This window comes from Patagioenas fasciata, chromosome 26 (genome assembly GCF_037038585.1).
Source record: "Patagioenas fasciata isolate bPatFas1 chromosome 26, bPatFas1.hap1, whole genome shotgun sequence".
Classification (NCBI taxonomy): domain Eukaryota; kingdom Metazoa; phylum Chordata; class Aves; order Columbiformes; family Columbidae; genus Patagioenas; species Patagioenas fasciata.
In genome coordinates, this window is record NC_092545.1 from 5,039,499 (window position 1) to 5,060,184 (window position 20,686).

The 20,686-nt window shown below is 41.1% G+C and overlaps 1 protein-coding gene and 1 long non-coding RNA gene across 4 annotated transcripts in view; one reads left to right on the plus strand and one right to left on the minus strand.

Moving 5' to 3' along the window:
• The first annotated feature begins 7 nt into the window (after positions 1 to 7).
• Positions 8 to 19,311, plus strand: LOC136112241 (uncharacterized). The gene is made up of 3 exons (XR_010652821.2): positions 8 to 177; positions 1,384 to 1,535; positions 19,279 to 19,311. It is a non-coding gene; the product is annotated as an uncharacterized lncRNA (long non-coding RNA).
• PPP2R2A (protein phosphatase 2 regulatory subunit Balpha) overlaps positions 4,766 to 20,686 on the minus strand; it is a 29,824-nt gene continuing 13,903 nt past the window's right edge. For all 3 annotated transcript variants that reach the window (XM_065856778.2, XM_065856779.2, XM_065856777.2), the window contains exons 3-10: positions 13,137 to 13,234; positions 9,983 to 10,148; positions 9,337 to 9,449; positions 8,894 to 9,071; positions 7,903 to 8,067; positions 7,228 to 7,397; positions 6,455 to 6,546; positions 4,766 to 5,757 (exon numbers count right to left, since the gene is read on the minus strand). In XM_065856778.2, the coding sequence (XP_065712850.1) occupies positions 5,478 to 5,757; positions 6,455 to 6,546; positions 7,228 to 7,397; positions 7,903 to 8,067; positions 8,894 to 9,071; positions 9,337 to 9,449; positions 9,983 to 10,148; positions 13,137 to 13,234 (1,262 nt within the window). In that variant the 3' untranslated portion in view covers positions 4,766 to 5,477. The remainder of the gene's footprint in view (positions 5,758 to 6,454; positions 6,547 to 7,227; positions 7,398 to 7,902; positions 8,068 to 8,893; positions 9,072 to 9,336; positions 9,450 to 9,982; positions 10,149 to 13,136; positions 13,235 to 20,686) is intronic.

Sequence of the window (20,686 nt, forward strand, 5' to 3'; positions counted from 1 at the left end):
GGCGGCGGTTCCACCCGCCTCCACAGCCAAAAACCACCGGGAACCGCGGGCTGGAGGGGCCCGGCCCTCCCCGCACGGCTCTCTGGAGCTATCCGACATCGCCCATCCTACGCTGCTTCCAGGGAGGACGAGATGAGCCCTCACAACCCTGTGGTGTCCACCGAGCCCCCAGCTCAGGTGTGTTTCCACATGAGACTGCAGCAACAGTGAGAGAACCTGCCAAACCTGCACAGTGCAATGGTTCAAGTCTTCTAATCTTTCTTTCTCCTCTCAGTTAAGCCAAGTAGTAGGTCTGTGAAATGTAGTTGAGGCAATGGCTTTCAAGATTAATAACAATCTGAAATGATAACATTTAGCAGACTGCATGCAGTTGCAGCTGTCAGTTAAGATAGAGAAGATGGCATCTGTGTGACAAAATTGGACTTGTACTTTACAGGGATGCAAACACATAGCTACAAAAAGTGGAATTATTAGTGTCCACCACACATGATTTAATAAGACAGCCATTTACAGGTAGAGGGGCTGCAGATACATTCTAGGTTGCAATCAGAACAATAAGCTACTTACGATTTTGAACAGAAAACCTGCTTAGGTAACCCTATCCTACTTAGCCACCCTGACACTCACAGGCTAACATCACAAGTGTTTGTCATCTCCATCATTCAGGAAGCATTTGCCATAATAGTTGTGGCATGAATATTTATCAATAAAGTGGGCCTATTAACATTTCTGAGTCAGAAATAAATTGATCAAGATTATAGAGTGAGTCAGTGCAGAGCCAGAAATAGCATTCGCAAGTCCTGACTTTCAGCCCTGTGCTCTAACTACTACACTGGTTCCTTAAGGCAGTTGAATGATGTAAATGATGTCTGTAAGGTAATTTGAATCCTTGGATGGAAAATGCTATGACAATAGCAAGGTTGGAAGGACAGAAAACCACATGTTAATAGAAGAGAAACAATGGTCATAAACTTTTGGGAAAGGCCTTTTGTACTGAAGTGCAATACAAAAGGTTTTTCTTCTCAAAACTTATAAAAAACCTTTAAGTTGAAGGAAATTAAACAAATCATAAGCCACCTGATTTATCTTAAAGAGCTGAACCAAGCTAATCCCACTGCTTAATTCTCATGGTTCCAAGGTGTTTGAAGCAATTTAAGTAAAGAATTATCTCAAGTCTTAAACATGCTGGGATTACTTTTATTGTTTCCAGATTTGGGGAACAGAAGCACAAAATGAAGACAATGTTGACCTGTTAAGATGGGTGCCACGCAAAAACCACCTTGGCTGGTTTCTTTATCCTGGAGGTAGTCATGCTGCGTACTGGAAATGCTTTTCTTGTATTTCATGTTTAGCAACAACTAATCAAACACACGGTCCTTGCAGACGACCGGTGATTCCAAAGATGACTTCAAGGGACAGTTGCAACATCTCACCTTGATCCCTTGCATTTTTGGAGTACCCGCCTCTCTTTAGTCACATTTTGCCTCCTAGTGGAAAGAGCACCGGCACAAGAAAACCTGCATCGGAAAAAAAACGTGAGTGCTGTTTTCTTGTAAGAGAGAAACAATAAGTTAATTGTTTGCAAACGGTTGAGATTATTAAAATTCAAGGGTAGATTGCCTGGAGAAATGGAATTCAGAGTTTGTTAGTCTCTCATCTGAATCACAGTAGAAAAAAATGCTCACTGTTTTTATTCCAGCCACTGCTATTGCTTTCTTCCATTGCTCGTTTTTACAAGACCAAACCAAGTTAAATAAAACCAAACATATATAAATCATTTAAGCCACCCATAGTCACTACACAGCAAGCTCACTTCCAGCACACCTCTCTCCACCCCAATTCAGTACATCAATCCTTCAGTTTATAACAGGTAATTACATGGGAAAGGACAAAAGGAAACATCTCCTGTTTGATTGAAATAAGAAGTGTTTGTCCTGAATTGGGAGACTATACCTTCTCTACCGCCCAAGATGAAAAGCTGAAGACCAGTGCACAGGAAATTATTTCATAGCTATGTCACATCCAAGAACAACCAGTTCCAGAGCCAGACAAACAAAAAAAGCACCAAGAAAAACCACCCCCCCCAAATATTAGTATTCTATCATCTCACAGCCCCTCTCCAAGAGGAGGAAAAGCACAAGTTTCTGCTTATGAGCCCTGAGCTTTTTCCAATTAGGCTGAGAATGAAAGATTATGTAAATAATAAATGCTGGAATAGAAATTACAGTCCTGCCTCAACAGAACACCAAGGAAAAGCAGGATGTTGCAGCATATTTGACATGTTTTCAAGGCATTTCTCGGCAGGAAAACGGTGAAGAGACTTCAGCCACAGAACTTGCCTTCACCCCAGCATTGTAGCAGCCAGGTAGCCCCATTCCACTGCGCGTTACCTGTTCACAGTTATCACCACTGTGCTTCAGAGCACAGTTGTAATTTCGCAGAAACTAACTGCACATGTGGCAGCTGTTGGCATTTAGGCAGCGTCACTGGCTTCACGACAAGACACTAGAGAACACAATTCCTTTTAGTTCAGTATTCAAGAGCTGAGAATTGAGGATTTGCATTGGCTTGGGTGCACTGCAAGAGACCACTCAAATGGAACAGCTGCTTTTCCCTAACTGTGTGTTGTTGGAGGTCACAACTACCCCAATGCCCACCCTGCCTGGGATAAGGCCCAAAAACCACAACACAGCAGCTATCAGAAAGGGGCACCCTTCAACATGCAGCAGGGAAGAGAGCAGTAGCTTCAAAAATACCTGTAAATGAAGAGGGAAAGCCGATAAAAAGCAACCTGACAAAGCGTATTCTATGCATAATTTTATTAATAAAATATAAGATTTACAGAATATGTCAATAGACAGTGTGCTTAGAGAATTATCTAGTTGGATAGTATGACACCAAAGTCAGTAGCTGGTCTTAGTGAGGATAAATTACACCTCAGATGACATGCCAGGGATCACTGCTACTGACAAAACAAAAAAACTTTCCCCAGACTAGCTTTAAACCCCCAATTCCATCCCAACATGCACAGCTGAGGTCCGAGAGGCAGTTTCGCTTGAATGGAGTATTGCTAGAAGGCTGCACTTCGTTCTGTGTGAAATCTACCTGTCCGGTTCTTCACATCCTCACTTCCTTTGTGTCTGTGCTAAGCAACTTCTCAGGTATTTAGTGCATCATTCAGGATACAGGTACACACAAGAGCAGCAGTCTGAATGCCACGACCCTCAGTCTTCCCAAAATAGCAGTCATTACACCTACCCGTCCTTCGCAAAACAGAGATGAATTTTACCAGCTCTGATGCAAAAGCAGCATCTAATAACCTCTTTGCCCGTGTGATAAGATAAAGAATAAACCTTGGCCCTGATGCTGTAAACACCTATACACATGATTAACATTACTCAACAAGTTGCTTCCTTAACAATTAGCAAGTATAGTCACATTTGAGTAAAATTAGTCACATGCTATGTAAGTAGTAGTAGGGCCTACTAGTTTATTCACCCACTGGAAAACAGTTGCTGTCCCTGGAGCAGTTAATTTTTATTTTTACAAGGCTAACAGGTGAAGGAAAAAAAGTTAAAATCCTTACAAAGGCTCATGGTCAGGCATGCATGGTACAAGACAAATACTGTATTTAAGAGAACCAGATCTAATAAATATTAGAATTTTTACATTTTCAAACCACTGCACAAGGACTTAAAGAAATTAAAGTATGATTGCAATAGTAGTCTTGTTAACAACCTCTAACCCAGCCATAATTTTACAGCAGAATCACTATCACAGTTGATCAAATAATAGAGGCATTATAGTAACTACCTATAACTAAGCCACAGAAATAATTTAAATATAGGTAACTAAAAAGTGAAAATTCTCCCAAGTCAAGGTAAGTTCACTACAACTTTAAACTTCATTCTGAACATTTCTGTGAGGGAAGAGTAAACTTAAAAGCACAATTAGCAAAAAATACCTGGAGGTAAAAACTCATGAGCCTTATAAAGCATCAATATCTAGTTCATCTTTGGATAAGCCTTATTTGCTGAAGAGTTTAAATCTCTCAAATAACCATGAACACTTATTTCATGCAGCTTCTGTACGCCACGTATTTTCTGATTGTTGCACCATTTAACATTTCTGTAAGTGCAATAACTTTGCAAAGCCAAAAGCCGGAAGAAATACTTGCGTGGTAAAACTACATTTCCACTCAGATACCGATAGCAATAAAATACAGAAAATAGAGCATCTCAGAATGCAGTGATTATCTATGTAATCACTTGGTATTTTGTACTACATAACATCATACTGCCAGACAAGAATTCAGACAACTTTTTAAAAAGCCACAGGGGACTTCGTACTCTAAACAAGGCATTAAAGGTATTGTCTCTTAAACAAGGCATTAAGGAAACCAGGACAAAACTCAACATTAAGACGTTAGTCCCATTATATGGATTTTAAAACCTGAAAACTCTATTCCTGTTCCAAATTAAGGAATAGTTCTTAAAAAAGAAGCCTTCAAGGATACTGGAGCAGTAACTGACCTGTTTAGATTACGGTTTCGAAGTGGAAGTGGTCAATGCACACTACAGTTGGTATTCTTGTCATTCATGAATGAATGCAGACACTTATGAAATCCCTCCCTCTCTTCATTCCCATGAAAAATAATTAATACTGGTTAAAATCATTACAAAAACATCATTTTATTTCCATGCATCTAAGGTAAAACACAGAGTATTTGTATAAAGAGGTAGATTAAAAAAAAAAAGAAAACAGATTCTCCATTCTTTGTCACTTTTATTCAGTAGTTTGTTTGTTTTTTTCCTTATTTTCTCTTTTTTGGTGCCAGACATGGCAAGGAGTGATTACAGTCAACTGTTTATTAAAACATTTGTTGCAACACAGACCCCCTTTACCACTGACCCCAAACGGACCCATTTCATGTGCTTTATTTTGTATTTTCTATACACCACCACCAAGGTGAGGTGGAGGGGGATGAAAGGGAAAGGGGGAGTCCAGGAGGCCAGAAGGAGGAGGAATGCTACAAGCCACAGCAAGAATGAGCTGTATTTAATAAAAAAAAGGGGCCACGAATGATACAGTAATGAGGTTACACAATTAAATCCCATAGCATGATTGAAGGCTTTCCCTGTGTTTGACGTCATCACAATGGAAGGCATAAAAAGTGGAGTAAACCGATGTTGATACAGTCCAATCTAGTCCATTAGGCAAGATGGTGCAAGTAGTCATTTAAATTAAAAAGTGCCCTATCCTCACCTAAATGGCTAGCAGACATGAAGAACGCAGTGACGGATCAACAGAGCTTTCTCCATGTAGCTATAAAAGTGTGTTGTCATATGGCACGTTTTTAAACACTGGAAAGGGGTGCCATAATGGACCTCTCATTCTCTTTCGTTTACAGGTACAAATGCTAGATTCAACTATTTCAACTATGGAGGAAGTGGACTCTTCAGTTAGGAATGCCAACCCTAATTCATTTTGTCTTGAAATATATACAAGTTGTTTGTAGTAGCTACAGCGATGATGTTTTCCTTGGGATGCCAGGCTGTGTGTAGAATCTTCTTGTTGAAGTCTAGGCTGTCGACGCTGATTTCATCCTTCTTTCGCTTACCGCTCGCGCATACTTTGCGGGGCTTCAAAACCGTACGGGGTTTATTGTTTTCCCGGGATGCCTCTAGAGTGATGTCTCGCTTTGTGTTTCTGTCAAACATTCTGAAGAAGTTGTTGTAAGATCCTGTCATGACAATGCTGCAGGGAGCGGGAAGGAAGAAAAGCAGTTCAGTTGAAAATCACCTCTGCTTTTACTAAACCTGAAGGTCTCAACTAAGTCCACACCATATGATAAAAGCAGAAAGCAGGCGTCCTGGCCCATACCTTCTACAACCTTAAGTGAAACCAAGACATTTGAATGATCTATACGTATATTTTTAAAAGGTATCTTTTTCCTTAACTGAACCTTTTAAGGTACACACTTATCTAAGTACTTTGATTTGAATTGTGCCTTGTAGGAGATCCTTACTCTGTATCAGCTTTTCACTAAGACAAGTACACTTAAAAGTTTCCCTGGCCTTCATCTGCCTCAAAAAATATTTAGGCAGATACTAAGTTTAAAAAAAAACCCCACAACTATGTCTGACAATACTGACAGGGATACAATCAGCTGATTTAGATGTAGCAAATAAGCAGTTAATCACAGAATGTTAGGGATTGGAAGGGACCTCAAAAGCTCACCCAGTTCAATCCCCCTGCCAGAGCAGGAGCACCCAGATGATGCTACAATATCAAGGGTTAAGAGCTAACATAAGTTAAAGTCTACTGAAGTACTATAATATTATCCAAGCAAGTCCATGAATAAAACCAGACATATTTGAGGTCATGCTTCACATCGCCCATTTTAAGAACTTGGAAAGGTCTTAAGCGCATATTGTAGAAGAATTCAACTTGCCTGTCTGATCCATTCCAACAGCATTCAAATTTGTCAAAAATGCAATCATTCTCATACAGTGAACAAAGTTTACTTCTGAGGTATTCATGCACCTGGAAAGAACATTTAGATAAACTGAATATTAAACTTGCATACCTGTATTCTGCTCAACAAACATTTCAAATGAACTCAAATACCAGCAGGTCATTTGGGGTGGGGTAAGAGACATCTACCAGAGCCTGGCAGTTCTTCAGAACACTTTCCCTCTCACAGCAGCTGTCATACTCTCACTACCTTTTCAGATATCTGAAAGGATTTATCAGACTTTGCATATGTCTAAAAATCATGCTTTGGTGACTGATCTTCCTCCTAGATATGATGAAGAGGGTCCCTTCACAAATTTTCTTATTCAAAAAACATCACAGCTATTTTCTGTGCTGGCTAAACTTTTATTTTTCCAAAGGAAATGGATTACATTCCATTTTCTCCAGGAAAGAACAGGAGAATATAAAGTCAACTGAAGACTCTAAGAGAGATGTGCTATCTCCCAGCTGACGATTACCTTTCCACATTGCCACTGTGTAAGAGGGAGGCTTTTTCATACCCAAATATGGGTTTGGGTTCTGCAAACAGCAAGATCCTTTAGCAGGTGTGTGGAACCCAAAAATCTCATTGATGCTTTGCCTGGACACAATGATCTATAGACAAAAATTTAACTGCCACATCAAGACTATGAGTAAGACTCCACATCCTTCAATGTTTACATTTCTAGCCCACATATCTTCACCAAATACCTGGTATGTTTCCACAGGTCTATTTTCCATATTTAAATCCCAGATCTTCACTGACAGATAATCTCTAGTCATCATATATCGACCACTATGGCTAAATTTGACATCAGATATGGAAGAGATGATTTCAGAGAAAAATGATCTGTTGCTAGGATCTTCTGGCTCTTCAAACACTGTATAAAAATAAGACAGGCATTTCAAGAAGTAAGTTTGTGTCCTTTCCGATACAGGATACACCCAAATTAGGTTAACATTTTCTCAATAAACTTGCCACGTTGGGTACTCTGCTGGCATCATATCACATAACTTTCCACTAGAAAGCCTAATCAGTTGCCATACTCTGAAATATTCCATTTTTGTAGCATGGCAAGGTCAGATTCTAAGTGCACCTACTTGCTAATATCTGGAGTCTTCATTCACACAGGTAAGATTCCTAGCATCAAGCACAGACCAAACAACTAGGATTTGACCTCCTGACGTCTGCAGAAGCCATTCCCAGTCCTCTAGTCTAGGCAGACTCCCCCACTTAGTTTTATTCACTACTTTGGCAAGATATGAACCTAATTTTTAAGACTTACCTAGGGTTTAGATCTGTTCAATACACTAGAGAAATCCAATACAAATATACACACACAATATTCAGTCTTCAATACAGACAACACCCAACGCACAACTTACATTTTGAATGCCTGTCACAGAGCGCTGATGCTCTCATGTCGCAGAGACGAATCGTTCCTTTACTGCTGCTGTATACAAATGTATTACAGCTGTTTGGGTGGAACTCGGCAGCTGTTATCACCTCTGTGAGCTCTTCCATGTTGGCAGGCTTAATATCTACAATATCTACAGCATTTTGTTAAGAAATTTCCTCCGGTTTTCACACTATTTTTCAACTTTACATGTATTCAGCAATGCTTTTTCAGGACTTTGGGACACAGTCACAAACCGGATAAGAGTTACAATCAAGTCCCACAATATGTATAGAAATCAACTGCAATATTTCATTCTATATCAGTTTGAAGTTAATTCTTGTAACAGCAAAAGTCTGCCTAATTTTTAGCTCTCCTTCAGCAGTAGTTAATTCTATACTACATATATACCCCCCAAGTTTTTTCATTCAGAACTTTATTTTGCTTAAATTCTAATTCAACTACTGCACTATAAAGAAGGCATGTGTGACTTCTGCTCAGGATCCTGCCGATTTGTCCACAGATCTCTGCTCCCAGCAATGAACTGAACACATTTCTGTGATCCTACTGCCTGCAACACTTGTAGGTGGACTTGCAAGAGGAGCTGATTGTTAGAATGTGAAAAAGCACATTGTCGAGATAAGGGTGGTACTTCTGACCTTGCTTCTTACTGCAATTCAAGACAATTTTCACAAGATAGTTTAATGCCGCTTTCCAGAACTGCTCATCTCATTTGAAACCTTAAGCTTGTTTTTATTCTCCCTAAAGAATGTGGTTTTCACCACGCAAATGACAACTACTCATATTGCTAATGCTGAGCTACCTCTCGAGAGCTAAAAGCCTTTACAACTACTAGGGAGAAATAACCAGGACACAGAGAAACATGCTACACAAAGAGCTTTTTGCTAAAGAAAATAAATCCAACAGTTTTGTTGTAACCAAACTGTTCCCATCATACAAAACACTGCAAAAAAAGATACTAAAACTTCTGTCCGTAATTTCTAGGTGCCACAGGTTAATCCGCAAGTCATCTGCGGATAAGTACGTTTCATAATCGCTATTAATGGAGATGGAATTGATGTGATACGTGTGAGCATTGGCAAATATTCTTCGTGGACTAGCTTCAACCATGAGGTCCATGGGCCTGAATACTGGCACCTGCAAAATATAAAGCAACAGAAGTTTGAGACACAAACATACTACAAACACATTAACACTCAATCACAGTCCTTCAATACACCAAACCCCTTAAAACATCTCAAAAATCACCTCAGAAGTAACTGAGCCTGCCAAGTGGCATCACAGAAAATGCAATGTTAATCATCTGATGAGGCAGCTACTGCACCACAGGCTGATCTGTGTGCGGGGGGGGCGAGAGGAGAAACCACTTAAATGTGGCTAATTCAGAGAGGGAACTACTCACCCGTAGTGTTGTAACTGTAGTAGGATCCCTATACCGTCCATCTTCTTCCTTTAAATTATAACCTTCTGGTCTTTTGTCCCTTTCACTGATTTTCCATAACTTTATTGTTTTATCTGTAAATAAAATAGCCAGAGTTTAAAATCCAAGCTCTAGCAACAACACTAGTTTTCACAGCTGATGCGCTTCACCATGAAGCCTTCAAACAAGACAAGACACCTACGTGTATCAAAAAAGACAAAAAACCTGCTTGGCTAAAATAAGGCGAGATAAAAAGCATTTAAAAGACCTCCTCCACAGTTTCTTTTTATAAAAGTTTTACAGCAAGTTTGTTAGAATCAGAATCGTTATGAATGACTAATATAAGCTCTCACACAGTTATACACAGAGGAAGGTACTGAATGACAGCTTAGCTGTGCTATAAAGCAACTCCATAAAAAGTGACTAATACACCACCCCACGTTGTGGGACTTCTCTATCCAGGTAAGAATGAGCAGCAGGAGAGGTGAGCAACATAACTCTCATGTAGCCGCATCCCTAGATAGGTGCATTTAAAACCAACTTGCTTCCAGCCTTTTGCAAGTGGAGACAATTAGACAAAATCCTAATACTTGACCTATGTAACAAGACAAATTAAGCCAGGACTTACCATTTGTAGACAATAAAAACTGAGCAGCATTTTTCTGGGGTAACCACCTAATTTTGTTGATCTTCTCTTCAATTTCTAAACTTTTCAAGTAGTCGAACTCTGGTTCATGGCTTTGAAAGGTACTGTAAACATTGTATTCTCCCCTACTGTGAGACTGGGTTTTGTTCTAAAAAGAGAATTAAATGATCAAGATACGTACGCAACGTACAGAATGCTTTTCAAGGCTGCAGGCAGAAGCCCAAACTATACATTTACACAGCAAGATATACAGACAGACTGCTAATGAGCATAAGAACAGGTTAAGACTTCTATACTCTATCGTTGCCCAGGCCAGATTTGCCACAAGCACCCTTTGGTGTACAACTTGCCTTGTTTTAATAAGCCTGTGGAACAGACAAAATCAGGATCATCCCTTTTACAGGAGCTTGCTTACAGTTTCTGGCTAAGAAAGCATCGGAGAAGAGACAGTTTTCGCAGCAGCTTCTGATCACTAACGTATCCAGAAACTCCCCTCAGCCGTGTCAATTATATCTTCAGCAATTTCTCATATTAATTCTGAGCAGCTGAACTTAAAACCTAACATTTTGCCTAAATATTGTAGGCATAGTGAGTTAAAAACAACAAAACACCACACCCACACAACTCAAAAATATTCATCATTGTCTCATCTTCAATTTTTCCCACTTTTTTTTTCCCCTATGGAGAATATTCCCCTACAAAGCCACACGTATGGCAAATCTACTCTGTGGGTAAGTTTGGCTTGCTGGGCCCAAGATGGGAATCCCACACATCACCTCTAAATCTGCACGTGCAGCTCCACTATTCTGGTTTATAATCTCTGCATTCCCTGAGAGCTTCTAAACTGCTTAAGAAGCTTTTGCTTCCTCATTCTGGAGAGGATGGTGAAAAAAAGCTTAACGTCTCTTCTGAACATATCTTGGACATTAAGTCACACCTGCAGTTAAGCCTGTTCAGGGTAGACCTGTTTGGAAAACTGAAACCTCCAAACTTGCATGATTCCTCTTTGTAAAAGCTGTTTTAGGCAGGGGCTTCAAAGCACTAACACTGCGCTGTGTGGACTGAACATTAAGTTTCCTCCAATGAGTAAGGTGGCAGAAAACTGAAACCATTTCTGAAATAGTGCTCACTAGGTGTAATTCAAGCTCAATTTTGTGATATATTCCTATTCCACCCATTTCAAGAGGTTGCACCATCAGATGCCTTTCCTGTGATATGTTCTTGACTGAGGACATTGCTCCTTCCTTCTCCTGTCTCATGGCCATCCCTTCATATTCTCACTAAAATACACGTCTTGATATGATCCCTGCTAGCCCACATTTCTCACATTCCTTGCACTATTGTATCTTGCTGGCAGAAATTCTCACGTTTTACAATAAGCTGGGGGGTGGGGGGGGAAGTGGACAAAATGCTTAGAAATAAAATTTGGCTCTGGAATGTTGTACCACACCTATCAATTATACCGGCTTTCCCATCCTCGAGAACGGAAGGAACTCTGTTCTCATTTTCAGTTCGACCTAACAAGTTGGGCAGTTTAAGTAAACCTATTGTGCTTTAGGAAATGCTGGTCGTGATTCAGGGAACTTTCCTTCAATTCCATAATGACTGAGCCTTAAAAATACTTCTTGTGTATTCTAGTAAAACTCTACAGGACTGGAAAAACATATACAACCAACAGTATATGAAATCCATCCTTGGAATAAAAGCGACATTTAAAACAGACCAGCTCATGGTACCCAAGGTGGGGGGGATCAAAACAAAAGGTGTTGGCCCCAGTGCCTTATGTTAAATTCCAATTTAGGTAATTACAGGCTGCCTACGCAAATTCCTCCTTGGGTTTCAATGAGATCCAGCGTTCATTTCCTGCCTGATCCTTGCGCAATGTCACTCGCTCCACATTGCAGAAGGGCTGCCACATTCCAGCCCGCAGGCGGCAGCATTATGGCAGTGGGTAAAGTTACACAAGCTTGTAGAACTCCACGCAGGGCACTTGTGTTTTAGTGGTTGTCTTCCTGTATGAGCAGGGTCTGTACAGCACCCTGGAATGCAGCGTGATCGAAGGTGGTACTTAAATCCAGCCAAAATACTTATAAAACATTATCTTTTAGACGCTCTTGCATATGAAACTTGGTCTAGACAGTAGTGGCTATGGTGTAACTAACTCCTAATGCATTAGGGAATCCAGACCATTATTCATTCCCAAAATACCAAGGAGTGAAGTTATGCCAAAACCAATTCTGTGCAACTTAATCTGATAACCCAGGTTGTTCTCACTATACCCAGATTCACAGATCATAAGGGTATGAGCCATGGGTTATGCATCAAAAACAAAAGTAGTCATTAAAGACAACTCAGTTGAAAAAGGCAATTAGCTAGTTAAGCTTTGAGCTCCATTAAAGGATGCAGCTAAAACTCCAAGTGCAGGGCACCCCAGGAGTTGGTGCATGGAACTACAGGCCAGGGGAGGCTGGGGAGAGCTGAGGCACTGAGAACCCCCCAGCAGGTGGCACCAACTGACCACAGGGACCTACTCCTAACCAGATGTTAGCACTGAAATGGGACAACACACTAAGGGAACAAGTAACAACATGGATTTTCTTGGCAGTGCAATGACAGAACCCTCACCATGACATAAATTCTAACTATGGCCTTGGTTAAAAATCAAGCACTCCACCTCAGCTTGCCCACCTTACATGTGAGAGCAGAGGCCCCTTCGGAGCATTAAAAGATTGGTCTGTGAAATTCTGCAACAACCAAATGAAGAAAAATAAAATATACCTTTGCTACTATGGTTCTACGATTTTACCTGATTAATATCAGAATGGAAAAGGACATCTTAGGTCACAATTACATGCTCACTTAAGGGAAACTTATTTCCCCAACTACAGTGAAATTTGAAATCATAATCACAGCCAAGCATAATCACTGTAAAACAACCAACTTCAGCTTCCTCAAGGTCTTTGTGTCCTACCCCCTCCTTTTTGTTTCCACTTTACACACCATTTAGGCCACAGCTAAAGACTGTTTAAATATTAATTCCTTTTTAACAGTGTCCAAGTTCTCAATAATTCCATCACTCTTGAATTTCATTAATCACTTTTTACACATGCATGCACTTTAAGCAGTCAGCACTCACCTCCTGCTCCTGTTGAAAGATGACAACTCTACCTCCTTTGTCTCCTGTTGCTAACAACTCTCCAGAATGGTTAAATTCTACTGTAGAAATTATATCCGCTGCATGGGAACAAAAATAAACCCCACAAGTTACTAATTCCGCTAAATATTAAGTGGCCAAGAAATCTATTATAAGTAAAAAGAAAATGCGTACTTCAATTCAGTTTAAGTGCACTTATAAAATACAAGTAGGGATGTCTTAAAAAATATGCAAGTCACTTTTTAAAGCCGTACATTTGAAAACCAGTAATTAGTTCACTATGCCAGAGTTATTTGCATCTGGGCAGGAACAACCCCAGGTTCCAGTATAAGTTGGGGAATGACCTATTAGAGAGCAGCGTAGGGGAAAGGGACCTGGGGGTCCTGGGGACAGCAGGGTGACCATGAGCCAGCACTGGGCCCTTGTGGCCAGGAAGGCCAATGGTACCTGGGGTGGGTTAGAAGGGGGTGGTCAGGAGGTCAGAGAGGTTCTCCTGCCCCTCTGCTCTGCCCTGGGGAGACCACACCTGGAATATTGTGTCCAGTTGTGGCCCCTCAGCTCCAGAAGGACAGGGAACTGCTGCAGAGAGTCCAGCGCAGGGCAACCAAGATGCTGAAGGGAGTGGAGCATCTCCCGTGTGAGGAAAGGCTGAGGGAGCTGGGGCTCTGGAGCTGGAGAAGAGGAGACTGAGGGGTGACCTCATTCGTGTTTACAGAGATCTAAAGGGGCAGTGTCAGGAGGATGGAGCCAGGCTCTTCTCGGTGGCAACCAGTGACAGGACAAGGGGCAATGGGAGCAAAGTGGAACATAGGAGGTTCCACTTAAATTTGAGAAGAAACTTGTTCCTGGTGAGGGTGTCAGAGCCTGGCCCAGGCTGCCCAGGGAGGTTGTGGAGTCTCCTTCTCTGCAGACATTCAAACCCGCCTGGACCCCTTCCTGTGGAACCTCAGCTGGGTGTTCCTGCTCCATGGGGGGATTGCACTGGATGAGCTTTCCACGTCCCTTCAACCCCTGACATTCTGTGTGATACCATATTTGCGCAGAGATGCTCAGACATCAGTGTCTACGGATGTGGAACAAAAACAGCTATGGAAAATTAGGAAATAAATTCAATAGACCATATCTAAAAAACTTCAGTATCTCTTCTGGATGAGGAAGGTTTACATTACCACAAGTATTTTTAAATGGAGCACTAAAATTAAATTGTGGATATACATTGACCAAAAAAGTCACGCCTGGTATCAAACTGATCTGTTTATACAGCAAAAGGAAAAAGGATAAATTACCATGTAAGCTCAAGTACAACAATTCACATTTTCAAACACACACACGTCCCTCATACTATCAAACAGTAGAATCAAAAGCCAAACACCACTTTGAACACCAACTTCATATTGCAAAACTACTACATAAATCTAATTTTCTGCAGAGAAAGTACCTCAGGTTTTTACATATGCAAGTCACCTTCATGTCAGTCTAATATAGATAAACATCTCCATATTTTCTATTACATGGTGTCTTCATTCTCCGTTTTAGAGTTAAACATCGGGTACCTGCTCTACAGACTGAAAGCTACTGCTAAACAACAGCTCCTCAGTCTGAATTTAGACACTATTGTACAGCGTATCACAGAGGTGATCTTATCCTAGACAGCTATAGGGTTATTTCATTTTGAAGAAGTGAAACACACAGGATTTTCTTATTCATTTAAACGCCGAAATGCAACTTGCATCATTCTCGGTTTGTCCCGAACACAGGGGCGGTGGCCTCCGAGGACGCGAGCAAGCTGTTCTTTTAATAACTGCATCACCCAGCAGCTCCGAGCAGGCAGCAAATCTGTCTGCGCGCGGCGCGATGCAAGCACAGCCAGGCGAGCAGGCCCTGCAAACCCCTCACCCAGCCGCCAAAGATGCGGAGTCAGGGGTACCTGCAGCTCCGTTGTTTGCTACGCAGCCAGCACAAACTGCCCTGTGACAAAGGATAAACACGGGATTATCCCGTCTCCATCGGCCCCCCGTGCCGTGATTATCTGGCACCGCTGACACGCAAACAGACTGAAATGTCTCAAGAACACTCTGTTAAGGACATAAAGATGACGTAAGGGTGTATGTGATAAACCAGGATCCAGATCACACAGAGAAAAACCTTGATTTGACTGCACATATTTTTCTCCCTAGAATGCAAGTTACTTCAGCTATTAATTTGATCTTGTTCTCACATCTGTAAGACTTAATACTGCACACCATTCCAATGAAGATACAGTATTCAATATGTGCCTTTCAGAGGTGAACAGAGCATAAAGGTAACATAAAATTTATCAACTCAAGTATACAGAAAAAGCAAAGGGCAAACCAAGCTATCTGACTATTCCATACAATGCAAACCACATTTTTCTAATACTCTGATATGACCTTAAGGAAGTTATCAATTAATTGAAGAAAAACATGGTCACTCACCTCTCAATAGTGAGCAGTATACAGAATAATAACTATTTTGAACACTACTGAGAGCACCAGTCTTAAAACAGAAGAGACGATACAGCAAGTTATCAGCAGATCTCAATGTGTACACATATGTGGAAGGAGAACAGCAAAGAAAGTTGCCTTAAAATATCTTATCTATCCATCTAAGAATAGAGGGAGAAGTTAATCATAGCACTTATTTGGTGACAGTCACTGAAAAGTTTTACAAGGTCACAAGCCTTAGGTTAGAAGACTTAGGATTAGAACAGGCAGCAACAACAGTGAGAAAAGCCTAAAATTAAGGGATAAAACCTCCATTTTCTTGGGTCTGCTGATGTAATATATATGGTATTTAATAATTATCCAAGTCTCACATGTAGCAGAAAGCCAACCACTTTTCTATAACCACTCCAGACATTCTCACTGTTTGCATTTATTTTAACTTGCAAGATCATCCCAGCCTGACATTGGTGATGTCCAAACTGGTCCAGGTCCTGCTTTGTCTCTGGGCTCAACTGCGTGAATGAAATTCCAGGACTAAGATCCCCTCACCTCCAAAAGTCCAGCTCAGCCAGCAGTACCAGGGTCCTCAGAACTCTCCAGCACCTGATCAACACTATGCAGATGAGCTTTTCAAGTACTCGGATCAATTTTAAATTAGAAACAAAACGCATTCCTTAGCAGCAATCACAACAGAAAATCAGTAGTTTTTAAACTAATAATTCTATAGAATAGAACGTGCCTTCTACACTGTCATCTTGGACTGTTCCCTTTCCAAGGACAAAACAAACGTGCTAAAGAAGTCAGCAGAAAAATGATTTCTGCTTAAACAGTCCCAAACCAGGGCCGAGATGCACATTTTATATAAAAACCAGTACTGGAAAGCAAAGCATCCAATCATACATATTAAATCAAATAACTCACCGTTAAGAACATTGTATTCCCATACCTTGGTCAAAGAAAGAGACAGACATCAAGGCACTGGTGTTGAACTGGGCGGATTTAATAGTGTTTGAGAACTGACAGGGGAAGCATTTCATCTTCCGCAGTGCACTGATTCGCTTGTGGATTTTCATCTATATTAACACCCTCCTTGCCAAAAAAAATTAAAAATAAAATAAAACCCAGTGTTACCGTTTTCAAATGGTAACTCTAATTCCCATGATAGTTACGTGTAGGGTTATTTTAGTCCTTCAGCACCGCAGTGGGCAAAAGAGCATCTACAGAATGCGCTGCCTTCTCTGTGCCTCCTCCCTTCTGTGCGTGCGGTTCTGGCTCCAGTCTCTAGGTGGGAGCCTTGCAAGCACTGAGAGCTGCTCTGAGCGCCCAGGAGCTGGGAAATGATCCTTCTATCGGCAAAGAGCACCAGGGAGCGATGGCTGAGGGACAAGGGGATGCACAGCGCTCTGTGTCACCCACACCACGGCTTTTTGGAATATGATGCATTCTATTGTTTACTGCTGAGCTCATTTCAATGCCCTCCTTTTCAAATGCCGGTATCAGAGAGAAATAACCACCAAAAGCTTATCTGCCGACCATACCCCTTCACAGGATGCAGTCAAACGGCGTTATCTGTTCCAGACTTCCACAAAGTTCCCCACGCCCTGGAGATCACGTTTCTCTCTCTGCTTGGCCACCAAGATGCAGAGCGACATTTCAAGCACTGAGATTTTAAAATACTACAGGGCAACATCAAACACATCATTCCAACAACAGCAAAATGGGACAGAAACAGGTATCTCCACTGCTGTAGTGTACCTGCAATACCTGTAGTAAGTGCCCCTCTTGGGACAGACATCTCAGGGGTTACTATAGTGTTTAAATAAAAGTACTTCTTTGTACAGATGGATACAATTGTCCTTGAGTGCCATTTAAATATCCCTGCATAGACACTGTCAACGTTGTAGAAACTCTATAAAGACTATTAAATACTCTCAAAGAACAGAAGTACTTTGCTTAAAGTACAGTGTTCACAGTTCACCGTGCGAGAGGGAGACACCAGAAGCTCCCAAGCAATTCTTAACCAGTGGCAGACACACACTTCTGTGGATTAATAACCTCCCAAGACATCAGCCACCCAACATAAACCCAACTTATCTTCAGCTCGGAAACAAGCCACAACTTCAGACTTTTTTAGCCAATATTTATTACACCAGCTTTTGCTATTGTGAGTAATTCCCTGTCGTGTCAGGCAGGATCCAAATGGTTTAAAACACAGAGGAAACACTGAGGCTCTGGGCCAGTGCACTTAGGAAAGGTGAGGTCAAAATAGGCACATTATGCTGGTCAAAGCTAGATCAATAAAGGCATTGACACAGTCCAAATGCCTTTTCCCTCTTTAAGTAAAGCAATGTTTAAAATATTAGCGAAGGGGTTGTGCTGAAGTTTTACCACTCTCTACAAGTCTATGGAATAAGGGAATAAAATAGCTTTATCAATCCGAACAAGAAAAACAACGCTGTAATCCAGTGCCTCAGTTCCAGCAGGCCCATTGTGAACCCTGCAAGGCAACTCTGTAACATATTTGCTTCCAATAAGAGAATAAAAGGTATTTTATTAGCGCAGAAGAGGCTATCTATCTCTTTTAATATACCATGAACTTTATATAAACTCTGCTTATAAAACATGCTTGGTAGGCAAAACATGTCACCTACTCTACAGCAGCAAGTCAATCAGGGCAGCGAACAAAGAGTGTCTTTATTTCACCAGACCTAAAATGTTCCTGTGCGAGCTTTTGGAATCGGGTTGATCTGCTGCCTAAGCAGAGAGAGCAAGTAAATCAGTCTGTTTACACAAGTGGAGCAATCTCCTGATGTTTTCAAGGGCTGAACAAAGAATTGTAGTATTTAAAAAGAATTTTGGTACTTCTTCATTGTTTATATACGTTCCCAGTGGCTCAAAAGACCCTTTCTGGAATTTTCCAAGAGAGCAACTCGGACAAATCTCATCTGTAATGGAGAATGGGTTACTTTGCAGGCTGGTAACTCTGTCCTAAGGAGTGAAAAGACAATTCATTGACCGAATTGGAGGCCACTTCCTCAGTTTGCCAGCCTTAGGTAGAGAATAAGTTATTTTGATCAAACTAAACATCAATTGATCATTCCAAGGACACCTCAGAAACCATTTGGAACAGGAAACATCAAGAAACCAACTTCTAGATTATTACTAAAATCCAAAGAAGCAGCACAGGAATAAATAAACACTATTAGGCATAAAGACAGTGAAATATTTGAATTTAACACAATTACTGAGCATACCTGACCCATCCTTGCTAGATTATCTCTAAAGATCAAGTCAACATGCCCAAAACTGATCAAGAGTGTCTGTGCAGGACAACTTGCAGACCTTAAGTGTCTGGAAATAATTTGTGAACTGCTTGGTCCTTTCTAACCCAGGGTGAAGCAAACCCTTCCTGCTTCAGATTACTAAACAGATGCAACTTCCAAAAACTCAAGCTCTAGTCACAGCTAATGATGGAAAACTGTGACTTTTTATGGGACTGAGTCATCCCAACATCACCCCACTGTTGGCATGATTTTGATTTTCCACACTTAGAGTCCTAATATATGAAGCCTCTGAAGCCAGATAGTAAAGTGTTAATTAGTAAAGTGTAAAGGCTGTTTAAATCAGATTAAGAAGTGACTCTCCATGTGTGTTCGCAGAGCTCCCAACACAGGATTCCACAACTGCATGCCCAGGGAAAGAAGAAGGGAGCAAAATGGTAAGCGCTATTTAGTAGTGATGGTATAAAACAGCCTCTGCATTCCAGCCTCATCCCTAATTCATGTGTGCAGAGGGGGAAGGGAACACAAGGATTCTGTGCTTTAAAGTTACCATGACCCATTTTACTATTGACTTCATTTCCCTTTTCTTCATTCCCTTTCAAGAGCGACTCTGCATTCATGCCGGCTCTCAGGAGTGACCAGGCAACAAAGCCAAAGGCAGCTGGGCTGAGGCATTCCTACTGTTCAAGTGACTTCAAGAGGCATTCCAGAACTCATTTCAATAGATTTGGGAGATGGCATCCAAAATATATTAATTCCTTAGAAATACAGAGACGGGATTAAACACATGCAACACAGAGGTGAAGAAAGGGGTTACGCTTGGGGCAAAAATTCTCACTACACACTACAGTGTTCTCCAGCATCCACATTCATTCCAAGCGCTCCGTGCCCTGTGATACTGAAAATAAACAGCGTCATCAAGAACTCGGCATTTTCTCCACTGATTTTGGAAGCGTTCTGGTTCTCTCTGTGAAGATGTATTGAAGTGTTGAGCCTCTCCACTCCTATTTACCTGTGTCTGTGTGTAACATACACACACAAACCCAGCCTGCAAACAGTGAATACACGTAGTACTTCTCATCTGAAGTCCACTGCATAAACTACTCACCCTAAGCAAAACAGCCAAATGTAAGACTTCTTGGCAAGCAGTCCTAAAACCCCAGACTTTCCCTCTATTTCTTGGACTTGGCTGTACTCCCATTTCTTTTATTCACTCTCTTTTTCTCCCCTTCTCTCTCCGACTTTGCCAATCTTTGAGGAAAACCAGCATTTTCTACATCAGGCAAGTCCTGGTTCAACTTTAGATTTGAAAGTGATATCCTTATTAATAATAATAATACACATCTGATTTTTAACTTTCTATTCAACTCCCTAAAATAAAGGTTGGATCCCTCCTGAGTTGGATCAGCACAACCATTTCTCTCTATATGTAGATCTCCACAGGCTTACACGCAAAAGGGTTCCCTGAACAAGGCCAGAATTTGGCATTGCTAGAAAAGAAAGGAAATTGATTTAAACCTCAGACCACTGGTTTCCTGTTTCCATCTATAGTAGGAAATCCAGAGTCCCCAGTATACAGGACTCCAAGACACCTGTGGTGCCCCAGAGAAAACAGAGATAAAAAGGGCAGCGAGTCCAGGCCCTCTGAAAACAGCTGTGTCACCAACTAATGGGAACTGATTGCTCCACACTTCCTACCACTGAAAATGACATAAATGTGCTCTTAAGTTTGACCTTTGTGAAAGGACTCGCAGTAGTCACATTAAAAAACACCGTGAGCTTTGGG